Source organism: Lolium rigidum, chromosome 3 (assembly GCF_022539505.1).
Source record: "Lolium rigidum isolate FL_2022 chromosome 3, APGP_CSIRO_Lrig_0.1, whole genome shotgun sequence".
NCBI classification, from domain to species: Eukaryota; Viridiplantae; Streptophyta; class Magnoliopsida; order Poales; family Poaceae; genus Lolium; species Lolium rigidum.
In genome coordinates this window covers 168557373-168579130 of record NC_061510.1, presented here as the reverse complement: position 1 = coordinate 168579130, position 21758 = coordinate 168557373, and the positions used below count along the sequence as shown (strand labels likewise).

The following is a 21758-nucleotide window of genomic DNA, read 5'->3' as shown; positions in this document are numbered from 1 at the left end:
TGGCGAAGGACGAAAAAAAATTGAGGTCGGGAAATTTTAAACGTAAAAAAAAAGACGCAAAAGAATAATATTTTTTCACACATTAATATTTTATATGATGGTAAGCATAGTCTCTCAGTAATATGGCAATAGCAACATGTTCAAATATAAGTAGAACCTACAAACATACCGATAATGAAGCTTTAATGCCGTCTAGAAGCTCCAGGCAATGGCAAAGCTCTACCTTCCTTTTGAAAATCTTTTTTAATTTCACCAAGATCAAGACTTTTGAATATCCCTCGCTCGATGTAGCACACCATCAAATCATTAAGCCAACCATCTGACATCTTGTTGCGCAACTCAGTCTTGATAATCTTCATAGCTGAGAATGCCCTTTCAACTGTTGCCGTCCCCACCGGTAAAAGCATTGCCAACTCAATAAGGCGGTAAACTGTAGGAAACATGATGTGCCTTTCAAGTTCAACCATCTTTTTTGCTAGGCTTGCAATGTCAATACAAACTCTGAAATCTTCAACTCTCTTCATATGAACAAGGAATAGCTTAAGGGAATCTTCTATATGGTCTCGCTCATAATCCGAGAAATCATCACGATAAATCTCTGTAAGACGAGTAAGCTTACTCACATTGAACCTAGCAAATGAGTCTCTTGGATCAAGACAAGAGAAATTCTGAATAACCTCTGAAGATGCCTCATTAAATCGATGATCAAACTCTGTGATAATAGAGTCTATGGCAACATAAAAGGTGTCAACACGATAAAAATGATCAGTGCTGACTGCGTGTTTTCCCCCTTTTCTTGTTCTACCCCATTTTGTTACCATGGTGTCCATACTTGGGATTATGATCTCATTTTCAATGCAAAATGATTTGACATCTTCCAAGAGTGAATCCCAACCATGATCTCTCCAATTGACTAAAAGTGTTCTCACATCCGTAACCAAAGATATGGCCTGAAATGATAAGAATAGAAGTTTAATTCAACAAAATATACATCAGGAAAGTAGAACAACTAAACATTATAGCATACCTGCACAATATTCTGATCCTTCTTTTGCAATAGAAGAGATACATCATTTGTCATACGAAGTAATCTTAACATCATCTTCATGTGGAACACAAAACTAAAAGTCTCCATTTTATGAACATATCCTCCTGCCTTAGTTGGATTACGAGAATCATACTCAACAATGCTCAAAATTTCTATCGCTGCATCCCACATTGATTCAATACGACATAAGGTTGTGTAGTGAGAACCCCACCTTGTATCTCCAGGACGGCACAAAGATGTTTCTTGATTTTTTCCCCTTCCCGTGGGCATTTCACCTTTCTTGATCTTAGATAGAAGAATCTCTTTGTGCTTATCAAGCAATATATCCTTCCTCCTACAAGATGAACTAGAGAGATTGGCAATCTCTTTCACATCATCAAAGAAATCCTCAAGACCTTTGCAGCATCTCGATAAAGCAACAACAATCAGCTGCAACTGATGAGCAAAGCAATGAACGTAAAAAGCATTTGGGTTCTCATCACGGATTAATTTCTGAAGTCCATTAAATTCTCCCCTCATATTAGATGCTCCATCATACCCTTGCCCTCGTAGTCTTGCAATAAGGAGATCGTGTTTAGCGAAAACCTCCAAAAGTGCCTTCTTCAAAGCTAGAGATGTTGTGTTTGGGACATGTTGAATACCCAAAAATCTTTCAATAATATCTCCACTTTTGTTCACATACCTACAATAAAATGTTACAAATCAATTGAATGACACTACATAGAAAAGAAGTAAAGACAGATATAACACACTTCGACACTTACCTCACAACCACGGCCATTTGCTCTTTCACGGATATATCACGGGATTCATCTATAAGAAGTTAAGAACAGAGAAAAGACAACCATCCATTTCTTCTTTGATGGATTTTGTGACCGCCTGCGCACAATGTCTCGCAAGTATTTTCTGAATAGTTGAGGAAGTCATTTTGGCATTTTTAGGACATAGCTCATCAAATGCAAGCTTAACTTCCCTATTTCTTTCTTTATACCAATCAAGCATCTCCAAGAAATTTCCTTTGTTTAAAGAAGATGCGGATTCATCATGTCCACGGAATGGTTCACCTTGCAATGCTAGATGACTTACAATACCCAAAGAAGTATCCACACGAGTTTCATACTTTACAAGTGACTCACTAGTATAAGTTGTTACTTTGCTTTTCACACTTGCCTTTTGATTCTTAAAATCATCACATGCTGCCCTTGAAATATTATGGATGCTACATGGCCCACCGACATGTTTACGGAATGCTTCCGTCGCATTTTTCCAATTATCATACCCCAACTTGTTGAAGACATCATGCCCAAATTTTTCATGCCCATATGTTTGAAAAGATAGCAATAGAAGCAATAAACCTTATTCTTGTCCACACTATATTCCAACCAATCATATTGCTTATACCATTTTGGTAGAAAGGATCTCTTATCTCTATTTTGGGGGAAATTATGCTCAGATGGTTGTGTTGGACCATTCTTTAGATAAGCAAATCTAACATCTTCTCTAACATTAGGAGCAAATTCATCAACTTGAATGCGAAGTCCAGGATCAGGTTTTATATACTCTAAGAAATCAGTTATACCTCCAGCTTCTAGAACCACATGCTCTGAACTCCCCTGACCTCCTTCCACTTCCTGTTCTTGCTCTTGTTCTTGGTGTGCTACATCACTCGCACATTCATGGGTGCTCGGGTTAGAGCTATTTCCGGTCCCTTCTTCCACTTGCTCTTCAGCTTGATTTGGCATAACATTTGCAGTTTCCTCGTTGGTGTTTGGTTTAGATTGGCTGCTACTAGCAATGGGCACAAAATATCTCTTCAAATCTGCAATCGAAATTTGAAAATATAAAATACATTAGTAGTTTGCCCATGGCTCACAATTCACAAATATAAACTGTATCCAATTGAAAAAAAACATCTACAATTGTACCTCCTCCTTTAGCTGCAGCGTTTTTTCCTTTCCTGTCCATCTTGGTTCTTGTCGAACCTCGACCACAAAATCACGGCGACAAACTGTTCGAACTTTGAACTGCAAAAATCTTGTACAAAACCTAGACCAGCGACGGGTGATCTATAGCCTGCAACAGGACACTGATAGGCGGTTAGGGATGTGCGGACGGAGGCGCAATGAAAGACGTCGAGGCTGGAGTGCTGTATCCTCTCGCGTACTCGCCTGATCGGCTGATCCGGTGATCACGTCGAACTTCGATTACACGCAGGCGGGCGGCCGAACACGATTACGCGCAGGCAGCGGCGGCCGGCTCGTTTCCCTGGGGGCACGCGAATACGCGATCACGGGTGGGTTTCTGGGAGAGATTTCCTTCCGTGGGTTTCCTGGGAGCGATTTCCTTCTCGATCGACCAGGCACGCAGATCGCACGTCCGGCCCAGCTAGTAGCAGCCCAATTCGTCCCTTGAGCCCATTTCCTCTTTTCCCTTTTGTTTTTTCTTCAAAAACGTACAGAACTTGTAGAAAACTGATTGTATGTGTACATATGCATATATATATATGCGACTTTTTGCAAAAAATCAAGGTAGGGCAGCTGCCATACCTTGCCCAAAGGGGAGCTCCGCCCCTGTTTTCACCAGCGACTTGCGAACAGAAGCCGGAAGGTGTGTCGGCAATGTTCTATTGTAGGCCCCGGCACCTGCGGCCCACAACGGATTTTTTCCATAAGAAACTCCCAAATTATTTTAAACAAACAAATTTACCCAAACTTAGAAATTTCATCCAAATCTATGTTTCTTTATAAAAGTTTGAGTGAAATTTAAACTAAACTAACACTAGTACAAATCGAGCCTTTCAAGACCTCCATAGCACATGGAAGATATTTTTTATGTGTTGTGTAGTACCGCTGACCCCCTAACAAGCAGGCCCACAACGTGAAAAAATAGCACAAGGAAAAAACATCTTGAAGGCGTGTGGCTATTCGCAAACAATTCCGAAGGGAAAGACCGTGAGCGCATATCTGAAAGTTCGCACACAATAATTTGTACTAAATTATCTACAATTTAGTGTCATTTTTTTATAGCAATCTCAAACTGTTTTTGTACTTTTGTCGTGTCTAGGGTTTTCCCGCATATTTTCGTACAGATTAGTTCAAAAATAATTTTCAAACATATTGGGGGAGAAGAGTGTTATAATTTTATACCAGCAACGGGAACAAAATCATTATTAATAAGTACTTCTTTCGCACACATTGTTTCTTTAATACTTGTGGATGACTAATGGAAGCGCACATCCCTTCTGGCATTTAAGCGGGAAATGGATCTGAAAACCATCACTGACCCTAGATATCCCTCACATAAAGCGGCAAAGCAAGAAACATGTGCAATACTGCGAGGAGTCAGATGGTGAAGTTCGATCCCATACCAACCAAGCAGTTGTCGCTGGAAGTCGCTGATCAGAATGGTGAAGCCACGCCATAGGAAGGATGCGAAGTAGACCCTCTCCTCATAACGGGGGTGAGTTATGGTCTCTTTTCCGAGCGCCCACCAGGGATCTCGCAGGATGAATCCCATCACCACCAGCTCCTTCGGTTCACCTGCACCATCCCCCTCCAAGCGGGAGGAAACGACAGTCGCCCTCGACGCAATGGAATCCATCTGAGGCAAGTTCACACTCATAGGCTCTCCTAGAATCCCTCAACCGCTTCGAGTCATCTTGAAACTGGCACGGAGTTTTCCACCATTCTCACCGATGAGAAATCCCCACGGGAAAGGATAAGTAAGCTCGAGGGATAAATCGGGAAAAGCACAAGAGGTAATCTCCACATTCTTATTTAGAGGGAAAGACATGCCTTCCCCTTCGGCATAGAAGCTCCGACGCCCACACACTTCATAACCATCTACTTCCAGGAGAGAGTTGAGAACCACCCTATGTCCTACGAAAAAGGGACCACGACGTTTGAGTTCCCAAGAGAACGATCATGAATCTCCTTGGCTGAGAAGCAATTAGGTCCAGACTTTATAATGGGCCTCGACTATTGCGCCTTCAGGAGGAGCATGCCAAGTCTTTGAACACCCACTCTAGCATCCAAAGGCTCGGGGGCTACTGATGAGGAACCAAACTACGGGTACCCCGAGGCACGCAAGACTTAGGCAGGAGGTCAGAGTGACCAAAACAATTGTCGGCTTATGATGGCTCGTGAAAATGGCCACATTATCTCCATCTAAACTAGAATATTTAGTTACAATATGCTACGAATATCTTCCTAAACTCACTAATAAATGTTAATCAGTGCCAAAATACGCCAATCCTCTACTTTTTTTTTTTTGTGCAGAAATATAAGAAATCAGGAGGAAACCAACGACATTTAATGAAGAATCATGGGCTGGATTTGTCACCAAGTCAACCAGGGTCGTGGGATGATTAACCGAAGACTTAACGACCACATGTACGGTCAGGCCCACCCGTACGTGTAGGTGGCTCTCCCTCATCAAACCCAATATAAAATGTGAAGGACCCGAGGCATTTGACGAACACACGTAGAGAAAATCCCATTCCGCCGCCAGATAAGATCTCAGCTCCACCGAAGCCTTGAAGCCGCTGCCGTCGACTTTAAGCGTTTCATCAACATCATCACCATCTTCATCCCCTCTCCATCTACTTGTAATCTAGATTGAATACAAGATTAGCGACAATGTAAGACTCATCATTCATATCTTTGAGATTTGTTATGTAATGTTTACTATTGTTGATCCAGTTATGTGTGAGTGGTCCACTTGGGCTATGGGCCGAGGCCTAATCCTCGCAGCAATATGTGCATCTAACTTCTTATGCGATATTGTGCAATATAGTAGTAGAGTTAAGTATGACAGATACCCAAACCAATGAGATCAGTAAAGGTATGAAAGTTTGAGTAGAGTTAAGTTGCATTATTTGATGCTATCCTTAGTGACAATATTCATGGGTTGATAGTGTGGTTAGCATCTAGGGGGTTAACGATGACATCACGGAATTTAAGGTTATTGTCTGATTTATCTTAATGCCATGCTCCACACGGCATACGAAGGAATCCGGGTGGACAATTAGTCCCTGAAAACCGCAACATGCAGCGTCATGGTGCACATCAGGACACACTGCCCACATCAATATTGCATCTTTTTCCCACATAAATATTGCATCTTTTACCACTATCATATTGTACATGTGTGCTTCATTTTATCTTTTAAATCTCATCTACTAACGCACAGATGCAAGAGGAGCATCATGCTCTTGCCTATCTCCAATCATCGATGCACAACCATACATAAGAAAACATTGGTCTGGTAAGACAAGAGTTAAACGAATACTAGAAGTCTCGCCTAAGTGATGCTACATAAAAAATGATCTTTCCGTCGATTTTATAACCTATGGTCTCTAGGGAAAAGCACTTTAATACTACAATTTGTCAGTCTGGATAGAAGGTATCAACCCTTTTAAGCGATGGCTGCCCCTGGTGAGGCCATTAGAGATTTCCTTTTCTAGTTTAATTATTGTTTAAGTTTATAGTTTCCTTAGTGTTCTTAAACAAAAACCCAATAATATTTGTTTACATTTTTGTTCTTAGTTTTTGTTTGTTTATTACTGTTTGAGAACACATTAAAACTTTGACTATCCCAACCGTTTCAAGAAAAATCAAGTTGTGAAACCCTAGCTTTCTGAGAAGGCGTTGATGCATGTAAAATGCATGCATGAACTTTGTAGTTTGTTGACACATATTCTCACACATTTGCAACATATATGATGTTATATCCATGTTTTCTATTTGATTTTTTGGGCATTTACCAATGATCCCCTTTATTTTGGTTATAACTCTGCGGGATAGGAAAACCCTATTTTGTGTATTTTCAGCTTTCATGGACATAAACAAAGTCAAATGGAGCTAGGAATTTGGGATGTCAATATTTCATCAAGAGAAACGTCTGGAGCACCTGGAACTCATGAGATGGGCCAAGAGGGCCAAAAGAGACTAGGTGGCGCGGCTAGTCGGGGGGGGGGACGCACCACCCATGCTCTTTCCCTCCTCCATCGTCCGATTCACTGGATTCTTTCGCCCACGGAGTCCATCTAACCTAAAAACCTCTATATATTGGACTTCCCGAGGCTTCCTCTAGGGTGGCGCCACATAAACACCGAAACACTAAAACAAAGCCAGAACCATCGAAGATTGGATGGGGAGACTCTGCCGGAGCCGTCGGCGGAGGGATCTCCACCTTCTCCAATGTCTCCACCATCATCGCCATGATGAAGAGGGTGTAGTCCACCTCTGGAATGTGGGTTTGTGGTAGTAGATTGATCTCTCTCCCTTGTTCTTCATAGATCTAGTACCCTATGAGCCGTCAAACATGATTGTGGTCATATATGTAATTTCTATGTGGTAAATCTTTATTCTATGATATTGATATATGAGATTGAAACCTATTATGTGTAAGATGTATTGATATATGTATATCATGTACCCCATTCTTAAGTAATTTTTTTGATCCAACTCCTATGCAAGAACATGTGTGGGAAGAAGTATGTATTAGATGCAGTAGCATGATTGTAGTGATTGAGTAGTGACAACAAATACAAGATCTACTATGGTATTTACTTTTTTTGTTGCCTCACTAGGGATAAAGTGAATCCATGTGCTATAATTATCATGTGACAACTTGATAATCTTGTTTGTTCAAGGTAGCATTCTTGAGATTCAAACATTATGTCAAATTACTTAAGGCTATACTCTGTTGATTCTTAATTCAAGATTTCTTGGAGTTTTCCCTTTCTCGAGGAGTATAAGAGAAATGTGTTGCATCATCTCTACGTTATGACGTAATGCCTATATGAATGATTATGAAACACATGTTGAAGTTCCATCAATATTATGTCTTTGACGAATTTTTTGTGTCCACTAAAACTTAAAAAAAAGAGTAAACAAGTAAACTCAGGAACCTCAGTCTGTTTTAAATCATTATAAACACCTTTCCAACACAATTACCACACTTTACATTTACTAAAATTTATTAATCCGAAATTACCAAAAATACTTTCTCCACTTGCATACACACACAACCCAAAATCCATTATCCTTTTACTATTTTTATTTTGCTTGTTTAGTTTGTTTACTTTACTTTAAGTTATATTTATATTTCCTATTACTAATACAAAACATTGTGCTTGACAACCACATAGTGGAGTTGGGAACACTAGGCAAAAAACTTTACTTTACAGGTTCCAGAAGAGGAGAAGGAGAAATAACTTCTTTGCCAATTTTCCGAGAGTTTGATATAAACCCTCGACTCACCCTTGTGGGGAAAATAAGCTTGCTACAACACTCTGAACTTGGAGTCCCAACGAGTTGGTACTCACGGAGTTGTTGCCACCAGGCTAGCACACTCAACAACTGGATCGGTCAAACCAAGTTAGTTGCGCCATCCTGCAGACTAAGTTGGTTGGCCCACTCATATTGTTGGGACAACCTTCTTAATACATAACAAATATGTATGAGCATGTCATCTACCATAGATTTTCACCCGATTAACGGTGTTACCGGTCATTTAATGGAGTTTGCTACATGTTAGTTGGCATGATGTCAGCACTCAACGGCCTCGCGAAACTCATTGGCCCTAGTGCAATTTTCCGTGGTTGAAGGCCACTAATCATCCACACATCAAAAAAATCTGTGGTAGGTCTTTCACCGACGCGATATGCACCGTAGATGTTGTTCCATCCCCAATGATTCTTTGACCACAAAAACACACCCATTTTCCGATGACTTTAGGCCGTCGTTAATAGCAACTTTTTTAGTGACAATCCACCTTTATCTTTTTTTATTTCTTAACTTTTCCAAAAACATCCAATAGGAGTTTTATTTCTTAACAAATTTTATTCCAATACTTATACGGTAGAAAGCGTGACAAGATTACTGGTGATGGTCTTTATTCATGTGTACATATTCAACTCAAAAGCACACAAAAAATAGAAAGATTCAAAAAGACTGCTCCAAGCTCATAGATTTCCTCATAGTGCTCAAGAAAATAAAGTCTGAAGATTTACAAACCAAGATTTGTGTTGGTGTAGAGGAATGCATGGGGAATATCTAATATTATGGTTTGAAACATTCTTGGATGAATCATAAATTCGGCCTGGTTTCATTCTACGTGAAAAAACTTCACTACAAAAATTTCTCCCACTCTTTTTCTAACGGGTTAGTGGCAGAAAGATATATAGCATGCTGCGAATTAACAACCAAATAAATTTGGTATGTATATGTACAAAAATCTTCATTAAAGTGCCTAACAACGAAATAACATAATAAAAACCATTAAGAACATATGGGAACTCAAAGAAGGCCCCTAAAAGTGAAAAATAGGAGAACGAGATTTTTCTGCCCCTTGGGGGTTATAAATAAAAGAGATCTTATATGAACATCCCCAAAATCATTCTTAATCATGATTATAACACCTTATATGATTGAATAATGATGGAATACATCACAATAAACTACAAAGAACATATATGCATTTTATATTCATCAGTAACATATGCATATATCAATACATCAAGCACAAAATATCCACTACATCTCATTACTCATCTCATGACAAAAGATGCATCATTAAAATACTACATATGTGATCACTATCATGTAGACATATTATGTAAAACTAATTAGTGAATATAATATGGAGATTGATACAAGTTACTTCCACACACAATATATAGTCTAGAGGTGGACTACTCCATCTTCATCATGGCATCGGTGATGATGGTGTTGATGGAGGCGGAGGAGCGATCATGGGAGACTCTAGCGGCGTTTCCCCTCCCACTCTTCGCGCGAACTTCCTGTTTCATGTATTTCTCTGTTCACTACACCTCTCTTTGCGACTTCACGACGGGGTCATGTCACGCCCCGAGACCGGGCCTGGACGAGACAGCCGCAGCGCGCCTATAAACCGAGAGGCTTATACTCGCGCAAGGCTAAAAATGCAGGCTTAAACCAGCACAGTGGATCTCGAGAAGCTCAACTACACAATATTTTACAACTTTGTTTACAATTACAAAAGAAAAACAACTAGATTCTCTACATCGCTTCCCACCCGCTGGTTCTGCCTAAACCTTCACCGACGAGGTCTTCCGCTAACAATCTCTCTGTCTAAAAACAAATGGGGGAGCTGATGAGTACGACAAGTCATACTCAGCAAACCGATTATACACAATCATATAAATCGTAAATAGAAATGCTTTTCTAAAGACAAAAGATGGTTAAGTAATTAGGCGTTTTAAAAGTCATGGTGCCACACATGAAAGTAAGTTTCCCAACCCGGGAATCACAGGGGTGAAATTCACACTTTTACACTTTGCAGAGGGGTACTCCGACATCGACAGCCCCAACTAGCACCACACAGGCACTAGAGGAGCAGAGTCCTTTAGCCCACTAGAATCCGGACACCTGAACATACTGATGTCGATGGCTCCTACGGATCCATCATCGACACGTTCCACAACAGGGCCGTGCCCAGGGGAGAACTCAGTCAGTCCCATACATGAACTGTGACCGGTACAATGTGTTTACCTTCGTAACACCAAGTTTTCTCTTATAAAAACCATCGTTGTTATTTTCGCGATATTCACTTTCCAAATCATACTCATGCTAAATACCCGGGTCGTATCGGTGGCTCCAGCGGATCCATCACCGCATACCGACACCGGCGTATTAAACCATAACTATTTCAACGGAAATACTCACATCTCTACTAAATAATCTACCATCAAAGTTAATTGCAAAACATATTCTACAAGATATATGAGAGGATATAAAAACAGCTTTGCCTTGGGTATAGATAATCCAGATCTATGTATCGACCGGCCATCACATAAACTGATAGCAGAACCAGTATCAATCTGCCGGCTCAGCTCTCCTCTACGATCGCATAGACATTAAGGCATGGCATAGAAGTTCACGGTACTTTCCCCTTTCTGGCCTTCACTCGCTCGCTCTCTGAGGTTTTCTCACACTCTCTAAACTCTGATCGGTAATGCTATCCGCTAATGGGAAAATAGTAGCTAGGACGCTGCCTATTTATAGATGGGGAACGTCGATTCCCTACCAAAATATCTACACGGGAGGCACTAGAGAGTCAAAGAAAACTAGCTACGTGTCATGCTATTACTGGATCTCCTTTCTCTAAAATTCACATATACGAGCTAACTCATTCTTTCCCTGAGCATGCACATGTCCACGCATGACATGGCCGACTAGCCAGTGCCGACATACATCGCTTCTCTCCACTCCCACGATCACATGCATGCCCTACTCATCAAAACATGCACGTATTACTCCAAGCTAATTCTGGTTTGGCACTAGTACTAGTCATACATGTTGATTAGTAAATGCACCTGTACATGCACGTAAAGAAGTTACTAGATATTGCACATTATTTTGCAACTTAAAAATATCAGATTCAACAAAAATGAATAATCGGGAGAAAATTAGTATTTAACTTAGATTAATTAGCAACTTCAAATTTGGGGTTACCACAGGTCATATATATATAGTTAGTTTAATGGAAATACTCATCGACCGCGTTGAGAGAGAGAGGACGAAAGAGTGCATGAGGGCCAAGGTGGGCCCCACAACACGGTCAAGGGTAGTCCGCGCAGTAGTCCCTATGTTTTGGCCCACATGGCTCTTTGTCCATTTGCTTCGCTCATATCTTGATAAATATAGAAAAATTTACGTGAAAAAAATCCTAGTGCTATTTGATGTTCCTAAGGTTACTAAAACTCACAAATAAGAAAAACTGGTTTTCCTGTACCGCAACGTTAAAAACCACTGAAATGGCACTTTTTTAACAAATCACCATAAATTAATGTAAATCAACTAGGGAACCCCACACATCATCCAAATATCATATCAAAATCACAAAAATCCATGGATATATTTTCAATATATAGTCGTGTCCTCCAACTATTTAGAGACCTTCATAAACAAGTCTCAATTCTCCATGCATTGTTGAGATGACCACGAACGGAGTAAACTGGCACTCTGGTTTATGGCCAACACGAGGGAGAAAATTTTGGCATTAAAAACCTTATCATTTCTATATAATCAAAGAGACAAAATAACAGTAAGATCTCCCACCTTTACAAGAATCCTGAACTTGTGATCGATACAACACAAATATGTTTGTAAAATTACGTGACAGATATAAGCTAGAAACTATTTGGATGACTAGCCATATGGAACGTGCAAATTTGCGTCGAAAGAATAAATATACATCTGTATCTTGATAACGTTGAGTTAATTAATTTGGTTCGGAGGGAGTACTTAATTATCTCATCATGGTGACAAAATATGCACTTTCTAGTTTCATGCCAATTACACTTTACAAGGTTGTTTTTGTTAGCATTACTCATATACGAAGATACCAAGAAAAGAAAACTTTGGTGGTATCTTGATTTTCCAAATCTACATGGAAGCTAGTAAAAATTTACCATCCCATGTAGGTTCTATAAAAACTTGTCAGCCCTTCAATAATTAGATCATAGTTAATCAGTCTAGAAGAGCACTTCATGATGCAAGTTTGAGGAGGCAAGACTATCTTCGCTCGTTTAGTTCGAGCGGGCCATTTCTGGACAACAAAAAATTTCTTTTTGTGTTGTTTTTTTTGGATTGTAGTGTGGTTTATTTATGGAAAGTTTCGCACGTGCGTACTACATAATGAAATTGCTGATGTCAGACATATTCTCTTCCCATTTAAGTATTCAAAATGCTTTATCTCTCAAACGATAAGAGAGTGGATCTTTTACTTACACGCATGAGTGCGATATTTCCGTCATCGTCCATTTATTTCTCGAAATATGTGCTCACCATGTTAGATGGAAACATTCATTTCCCTCTCATATTTTTATCTGAATCTTAAAGCATAATGGATGGTGATGGAAACATCTAAACCCATGCGTGGAATTACAAAAGTATTTCTCTAAACGACTATTCTAATTTAAAATTAGTTTTCACCAATAAATCGGTCTCAACTAGATCTTTGAAATTAGATTCAATGTTGACATGTTATGACAGGTTTTTTTGGCTAAATATTATCAACCCTCTGCACGAGGCTTATCAATGGTAAATGTAACAAGTGATAAACCTGAAGAGTTAATGTTGTTTTGTAATATTTTAGTGACTTTTTGCTTCAGTAATTTCTTATTAAACCATGGTTTGTGGAAACTTTTCACTCAACACCATAGTGAGTACGAAAATAACATAGTGCGGAACTCTTCACCCAATGCTTTGATAATTACATCACCATCATCAATGTGATGCTATTTTACTCTACACTTAGATAATTACAACAATACAATATTGGTAACTATATTACAATTGTCTGGTGACTAGTTATTTGAACACCTTGGTAACAACAAGAACGCTGAGTTGGTTGCTAGTTAATAAATATCTTCATAACTACATCATCAACAAGTTGGTGACTAGTTACATAACAGTTGATAATTATATTAGCACCATGTTGGTGACTGATGGCGTGTGCTCGTCGTATGCAGACACGCTGTTGGGAAACCCCAAGAGTAAGGTGTGATGAGCACAACAGAAAGTTTTCCCTCAGTACGAAACCAAGATTTAATTGACCAGTAGGAGAAAAGCGTGACTTCTGAAGGTGTTGTTGGCTGACTAGTGGCAGGGCACACTACCGGCGTCAGCAACAACGTGGAACCCGCACACAACATAACCAAAGTACTTTGCCCCAACTTACAGTGAGGTTGTCAATCTCACTGGTTTACTGAACACAAAGGATTAGACGTATCAAATGGAATGAGATGTTTGCAGAAAGTAAACAGAACAAGATTGCAGTTGAATTTATCAGTAGAGGAAGAAGGACCGGGGTCAACAGTTCAATAGAGGTGTCTCTCCATAAAGAAATAGCATGTTCGGTGAACAAATTACAGTTGAGCAATTGACAGAATATCGACCATACATGACAAGATGATTACTATGAGATTTGGTATTGGGCATTACAACATAATACATAGTCCGTAATCCAATTGCGTCTATGACTAATAATCCACCTTCAGGTTAGCGTCCGCACCCATTTCGGTATAAAGTTGCAAGCAACAGACTATCGCATTAAGCAATGTGTGTAAAGTAAACAATAGAATTACCCTTGGATAAAACATTGTTGTTTTCTCCCTAGTAGCAACAACACATCTACAATCTTAGAAGTTATAAAGTCACTCTCCCAGAAAACTAGAGGCATGAACCTACTATCGAGCATAAATACCCCCTCTTGAAGTCACAAGTATCCAAGTATCCACCTGGCCAGAGTTTCTACTAGCAACGGAGAGTATGCAAAATCACAAATAACATATGACATGAATATATAATCAATCTCAACATAGTATTCAATATTCATCGGATCCCAGCAAACCAAACATATAGGATTACATAAAGATGATCTTGATCATGTAGGGCAGTGATGTCTACGGGTGCTTCTATTCTTGTAGACAGTGTTGGGCCTCCAAGAGCAGAGGTTTGTAGAACAGCAGCAAGTTTTCCTTAAGTGGATCACCCAAGGTTTATCGATCTCAGGGAGGAAGAGGTCAAAGATATCCCTCTCATGCAACCCCGCAACCACAAAGCAAGAAGTCTCTTGTGTCCCCAACACACCTAATAGGTGCACTAGTTCGGCGAAGAGATAGTGAAATACAGGTGGTATGAATAAATGCGAGCAGCGAGTAACGGCGCCGATAAAAGTGCTTGCTGGCGTGCGATTGATGGTAGTAATATTGCAGGAAGTAAAGATGCGATAGAAACAAGAAACAAGCAGACGATAGCGATATTTAGGAACAAGGCCTAGGGATCATACTTTCACTAGTGGACACTCTCAACATTGATCACATAACAGAATAAATAGATAGATGCTAGACTCTACACCCTCTTGTTGGATGATGAACACCACTAACCGTGTAGGATTACACGAACCTTCAATACCGGAGTTAACAAGCTCCACAATATTCAATGTTCATATTTAAATAACCTTAGAGTGCATGACGGATCAACATAACCAAACCAAGTACTAACATAGCATGCACACTGTCACCTTCACGCTACGAAAGGAGGAATAGATCACATCAATACTATCATAGCGATAGTTAACTTCATAATCTACAAGAGATCACAATCACAGCCTACGCCAAGTACTACACGATGCACACACTTTCACCATTACACCGTGCAGGAGGAATAAACTACTTTAATAACATCACTAGAGTAGCACATAGATAAATTGTGATACAAAACACATTGCAATCATAAAGGGATATAAATAAGCACTTCACTATGCCATTCATAACAGTGAATAAGTATTCCGTGAAATATAGCCTAAGAGACCCACACGGTGCACACACTCGTCACCTTTACACACGTGGGACAAGGAGTCTCCGGAGATCACATAAGTAAAACCCACTTGACTAGCATAATGACATCTAGATTACAAGCATCATCATATGAATCTCAATCATGTAAGGCAGCTCATGAGATTATTGTATTGAAGTACATAGGAGAGAGATTAACCACATAGCTACCGGTACGGCCCCGAGCCTCGATGGAGAACTACTCCCTCCTCATGGGAGACAAGCAGCGTTGATGAAGATGGCGGTGGTGTCGATGGAGGAGCCTTCCGGGGCACTTCCCCGTCCCGGCGGCGTGCCGGAACGGAGACTCCTGTCCCCCGGATCTTGGCTTCACGATGGCGGCGGCTCCGGAAGGTTTTCTCCGGTTTCGTCGTACGTGTCGTGGTTTTTAGGTCAGGGACCTTTATATAGGCGAAGAGGCGGAGTCGGAGGGTCGACGAGGCGACGACACACTAGGGGGGCGCGCCCCCCCTAGGGCCGCGCCGGCCTATCATCTGGGGGCCCAGTGGCCCCCTCTCGGCCTCTCTCGGGTGTTCCGGAAGCTTCGTGGAAAAATAGGATGCTGGGCGTTGATTTCGTCCGATTCCGAGAATATTTCTTTACTAGGATTTCTGGAACCAAAAACAGCAGAAAACAACAACTGGCCCTTCGGCATCTCGTCAATAGGTTAGTTCCGGAAAATGCATAATAATGACATAAAGTATGCATAAAACATGTAGATATCATCAATAATGTGGCATGGAACATAAGAAATTATCGATACGTCGGAGACGTATCAGCATCCCCAAGCTTAGTTCCTGCTCGTCCCGAGCAGGTAAACGATAACAAAGATAATTTCTGGAGTGACATGCCATCATAACCTTGATCATATTATTGTAAGCATATGTAATGAATGCAGCGATCAAAACAATGGTAAATGACATGAATAAACAAATGAATCATATAGCAAAGGCTTTTCATGAAGAGTACTTTCAAGACAAGCATCAATAAGTCTTGCATAAGAGTTAACTCATAAAGCAATAAATTCATAGTAAAGGCATTGAAGCAACACAGTGGAAGATTAAGTTTCAGCGGTTGCTTTCAACTTGTAACATGTATATCTCGATGATAGTTTGTCAATGCAAAGCAATATAACAAGTGCAATATGCAAGTATGTAGGAATCAATGCACAGTTCACACAAGTGTTTGCTTCTTGAGGTGGAGAGAGATAGGTGAAGCTGACTCAACATAAAAGGTAAAAGAATGGCCATTCGCGAGAGGGAAGCATTGATTGCTATATTTGTGCTAGAGCTTTGGTTTTGAAAACATAAAGAGAGCATAAAAGTAAAATTTTGAGAGGTGTTTGTTGTTGTCAACGAATGGTAGTGGGCACTCTAACCCCCTTGCCAAACAGACTTTCAAAGAGCGGCTCCCATGAAGGACGTTATCTCTACCAGCAAGGTAGATCATCCCTCTTCTCCTTTGTTTACACATGTACTTTAGTTTTATTTATGGTTGACACTCCTCCCAACCTTTTGTTTACACAAGCCATGGCTAACCAAATCCTCGGGTGCCTTCCAACATTCACATACCATGAAGGAGTGTCTATTTGCAAAATTAAGTTGCTTACTGATGAATCAGAGAAAAACATGTGAAGAGAATTATTAATGAAGGTTGATTAATTGGGGCTAGGAACCCCGCGCCAGCTCTTTTTGCAAAATTATTGGATAAACGGATGAAGCCACTAGTCCATTGGTGAAAGCTGCCCAACAAGATTGAAAGATAAAACACCACATACTTCCTCATGAGCTATAAAACATTGACACAAATAAGGAGTAATAAAGTTTTGAATTGTTTAAAGGTAGCACTCAAGCAATTTACTTTGGAATGGCGGAGAAATACCATGTAGTAGGTAGGTATGGTGGACACAAATGGCATAGTGGTTGGCTCAAGGATTTTGGATGCATGAGAAGTATTCCCTCTCGATACAAGGTTTAGGCTAGCAAGGTTATTTGAAACAAACACAAGGATGAACCGGTGCAGCAAAACTCACATAAAAGACATATTGTAAACATTATAAGACTCTACATCGTCTTCCTTGTTGTTCAAACTCTTTACTAGAAATTATCTAGACCTTAGAGAGACCAATTATGCAAACCAAATTTTAGCAAGCTCTATGTATTTCTTCATTAATGGGTGCAAAGTATATGATGCAAGAGCTTAATCATGAGCACAGAAATTGCCAAGTATCAAATTATTCAAGACATTCTACCAATTACTACATGTAGCATTTTCCGTTTCCAACCATATAACAATTAACGAAGCAGTTTCAACCTTCGCCATGAAAAATAAAAGCTAAGAACACATGTGTTCATATGAACCATCGGAGCGTGTCTCTCTCCCACACAAGCATGTATTTATTCAGAGAATTAAAATAACAAAACAAAAATAAAAGCACACACACGCTCCAAGTAAAGTACATAAGATGTGACCGAATAAAAATATAGTTTCAAGAGAAGAAACCTGATAAGTTGTCGATGAAGAAGGGGATGCCCCGGGCATCCCCAAGCTTAGACGCTTGAGTCTTCTTGAAATATGCAGGGGTGAACCACCGGGGCATCCCCAAGCTTAGAGCTTTCACTCTTCTTGATCATAGTATATCATCCTCCTCTCTTGACCCTTGAAAACTTCCTCCACACCAAACTCAAAGCAAACTCATTAGAGGGTTAGTGCATAATCAAAAACTCACATGTTCAGAGGTGACACAATCATTCTTAACACTTCTGGACATTGCTCAAAGCTACTGGAAGTTAATGGAACAAATAAATCCATCCAACATAGCAAAAGAAGCAATGCGAAATAAAAGGCAGAATCTGTCAAAACAGAACAGTCCGTAAAGAAGAATTTTATTGAGGCACCAGACTTGATCAGATGAAAATGCACAAGTTGAATGAAAGTTGCGTACATATCTGAGGATCACTCACGTAAATTGGCATAATTTTCTGAGTTGCCTACAGAGAATTAGGCCCAGATTCGTGACAGCAAAGAAATCTGTTTCTGCGCAGTAATTCAAATCTAGTATGAACCTTACTATCAACGACTTTACTTGGCACAACTAGGCACAAAACTAAGATAAGGAGAGGTTGCTACAGTAGTAACAACTTCCAAGACACAAATATAAAATAGAGGTACTGTAGCAAAATAAACACATGGGTTATCTCCCAAGAAGTTCTTTCTTTATACCCATTAAGATGGGCTCAGCAGTTTTAATGATGCACTCGCAAGAAATAGTATTTGAAGCAAAAGAGAGCATCAAGAAGAAAATTCAAAACAAATTTAAGTCTAACATGCTTCCTATGAAAAGGAATCTTGTAAATAAACAAGTTCATGAAGAGCAAAGTAACAAGCATAGGAAGATAGAACAAGTGTAACTTCAAAATTTTCAGCACATAGCACTACTAGGAAAAGGCTTACCGCCGGCGACCTGGAAAGGCTTACCGCCGGCACTTTCGTATTCGCCGGCGATCACCTCGCCGGTGGTAATGGCCTACCGCCGGCGCTTTCGAAAACGCCGGGGGTAACCGAGCTTACCACCGGCGCCCCCATCCAATCTGCCAGGGGTAATACTTACCGCCGGCACTTTCCAATCCGCCGGGGGTAACATTAAGCAGGAGCAAAAAAAATGCTCGAATTACACAGAATATGCAGAATATACACAACATATACAAGAATATACACAAAAACTAGGTGTACCCATTAGACGCATTTTCAATTGTTTGAATATACACAAGAATATATACAATAATCCTCAATACAAGAATACGGACCAAGAATACTTGTCACATGGAATAACCGAGACGGTCATGGCTAGTATTGCATACCGGCCACCGACCACGCCCAACGCAGGCATATATTGCAGCGGCCGGTAATCGGAGACAACGCCGTCTGCGACGCCACCTGTGAAATGTCCTTGATCTTGAACTGTCAAGCCCATGAGCACACGGGGGCTGCTTCTCCTTGCTGCTCGCCTCCGCCATGTTCGTCTTCGATTCCGGCCAAACAACACTGCAACATCATGAAAAAACAAGATAACTGACCTGCCATCTAAGGAGTATACCATGGCAGCATTTATGTTTAGAAGGCAATTTGAAAGAAAAGAAAAAGTAAGGAATATCTTCCTGCTATTACTACCAACTACTGCTACTGAATTATTATCCAGGAGTAAGCTACAGAAAACACTAATGGCAAGTCTGAAGAAGAGCGGTAAATGAAATGCATGGGAGTTTCAGACTACCCATGAGACACAAAAGTGAGCTGATATATGTGCCTGGCATTTCAGACTAAGCAGGTTTGTAAATTATAAAGTGTTCAGATCATCTCAAAGCAGATGCCAGTAGATTATGTAAGAATAGAAGTTACTTTCATAAATCAGCATGCATGAGGAGATAGTATAGAACTAACAGTTTTGAGTTATCACACACCTATCAACGAAGCACTAATAAGAGGATAGAAACAACGGCCATTGTTTCCAGCTGTACAATGCAAGCAAAGTAGTATTCATCTCAAGAAATTAAGCAAGGAAAACACTGCTAACTGTTCCACAATACAGGTTTCACTTTTATAGCTTCTATCTAGGATGCCAAAAGAAATTTGTATAGCAGCTTTGGCCCAAAAAGGAGGGAGCATAACTAAACTGACAAACATAGCACATTGTCAAGTAAAAGCAGACTTACTGATGCATCCATGCAAATCTAGCTGAACTAAACGTACTACTTACTAGGTACGAGATATTATACTGGGAGCCGGCTTGTTTCAAATAGTCAAGGAACAATTTTGGAATCACGTATATTCAGGTTACCGGTAGCAGTATATCTGAAAACCAACATGTCACAACACATTCAGACACACTACTCAACAATCGTATATTCAGGTTTCAGAATTTTTCTAAGAGCAACAAGTAAATCCATTGCTAGAATGTGTTCAATTGGAATCCACTAGTACTGGAAGCACACATCGGTATCGAGGAATCGTAAACGCAAGCAGGGGAAGCAATTGACCTACATTCGTGCTGCTTATTGTCCAGCGAGAGCTTGAGCCCGGACACCGCGGAGATCACTGAAAACAGAGCAAGAAGAGGACATCAGGCAGGCTGTACCAATGCAATAACAGGAAGGCAACTAAATCTATGGGGGAGGAGGGCGCCGACCGGAGACAGCAGGGGTGAGCATGCCGTCGCCGATGACCATGCAGGTCCCGAGGAGGGCGAGCAGGAGCAGCAGCCTCTGCAGGACCCTGTGCCGCTCCAGGGCGGTGCGCACCCTTGAGAGTCGGAGCGCCGCGCCCTCGCGCGGTTGCACGGCGAGCTCGCCGCCGCCGCCCGGGAGGAGGCCGGCACGGACGCGGCGGCAGATGAGGGAGTACAGCGCGAAGGTGCCGCCCTCGCCGTGGTCGTCGGCGCGGAGCACGAGGAAGACGTACTTGATGAGCGGGATGAGGGTCAACGTCCAGAAGACGAGGGAGAGCACGCCGTAGATCTCCTCGTTCCCGCCTAATGCTCGATGTCCCCGCCGGCGAAGGCGCTCTTGAAGACGTAGAGCGGCGCCGTGGCCACGTCGCCGTACACCACCCCGAGGCTGCGGGTACGCCGGCGGAAGCTCCGCGCTCCACGGCCGCTGCGAGCGAGCAACCGCCGCCAAGAAACCAAGAAACCGTCGTCGGTCGCCGTGGAACCGAGAACCGCACCGGAGATCGAAATCTTGCACACGGCCGGCGGCGAGGCGGGATTTCGCGGCGACGCGGTTTGAAGGTCGATTGGAGGCGAGTTGGCGAGCGATTCGGCGAGGCTGCGGTGGTGAGGTCGGGGTGGGTCGGTAGGCGGCCGGGATGGAGCGCCGGAGCTGGGGCGAGGTCGTGGGGAAGGAGGGCGGATGCGGCGTCGATCTGGTCCAGTGGGGCGCGCTAGGGGTCGAGGGGAGGAGGGCGGGCGGAGGAGATCGAGAATGGATCTAGAGTCGTGGGTGTGTGATGTGTGGGTGCGGTGAGGGTTGGATCGTGTGGCTGGTAGGTGTGGAGGTGGAAGGGGTGGTACCGCCGGCATCCTCAAAGTAGGTTGGCCAGCGTAAGGCCCGCTACCCCCAGCGTTATTGGACTGAATTCGCCGGCGGTAAGGTCAGGCTGGACAGAGGCCCCGCGGCCCAATATATCGCCGGCATCTTCAAATCAAACTCGCCGGTGGTAATGCATGTACCCCCGGCATCTTCCTTTCGACCTCGCCGGCGGTAAGTTTAGGCCACCCTGGAAGGCCTTACCGCCGGCACCTTCAAATCGAACTCGCCGGCGGTAAGG

General features: G+C 41.7%; 1 protein-coding gene across 1 annotated transcript; it reads right to left on the bottom strand.

The window, feature by feature from the left end:
- Positions 1-182: 182 nt before the first annotated feature.
- LOC124695794 (zinc finger MYM-type protein 1-like) lies at positions 183-21510 on the bottom strand. Its single transcript, XM_047228608.1, has 7 exons — positions 21502-21510; positions 20620-21418; positions 20475-20528; positions 2628-2867; positions 1813-1861; positions 1028-1730; positions 183-950 (listed from the first exon to the last, which is right to left on the bottom strand). Exons 1-7 carry the CDS (start codon positions 21508-21510, stop codon positions 183-185), a joined length of 2622 nt encoding a protein of 873 aa, XP_047084564.1.
- Between the last annotated feature and the right edge of the window lie 248 nt (positions 21511-21758).

Coding starts and splice junctions, on each gene's coding strand:
- LOC124695794 (XM_047228608.1), bottom strand. Junction 1,731..1,812: donor CAAATGGCCGTGGTTGTGAG/GTAAGTGTCGAA, acceptor ATTTTATTGTAG/GTATGTGAACAAAAGTGGAG. Junction 951..1,027: donor AGGATCAGAATATTGTGCAG/GTATGCTATAAT, acceptor TTATCATTTCAG/GCCATATCTTTGGTTACGGA.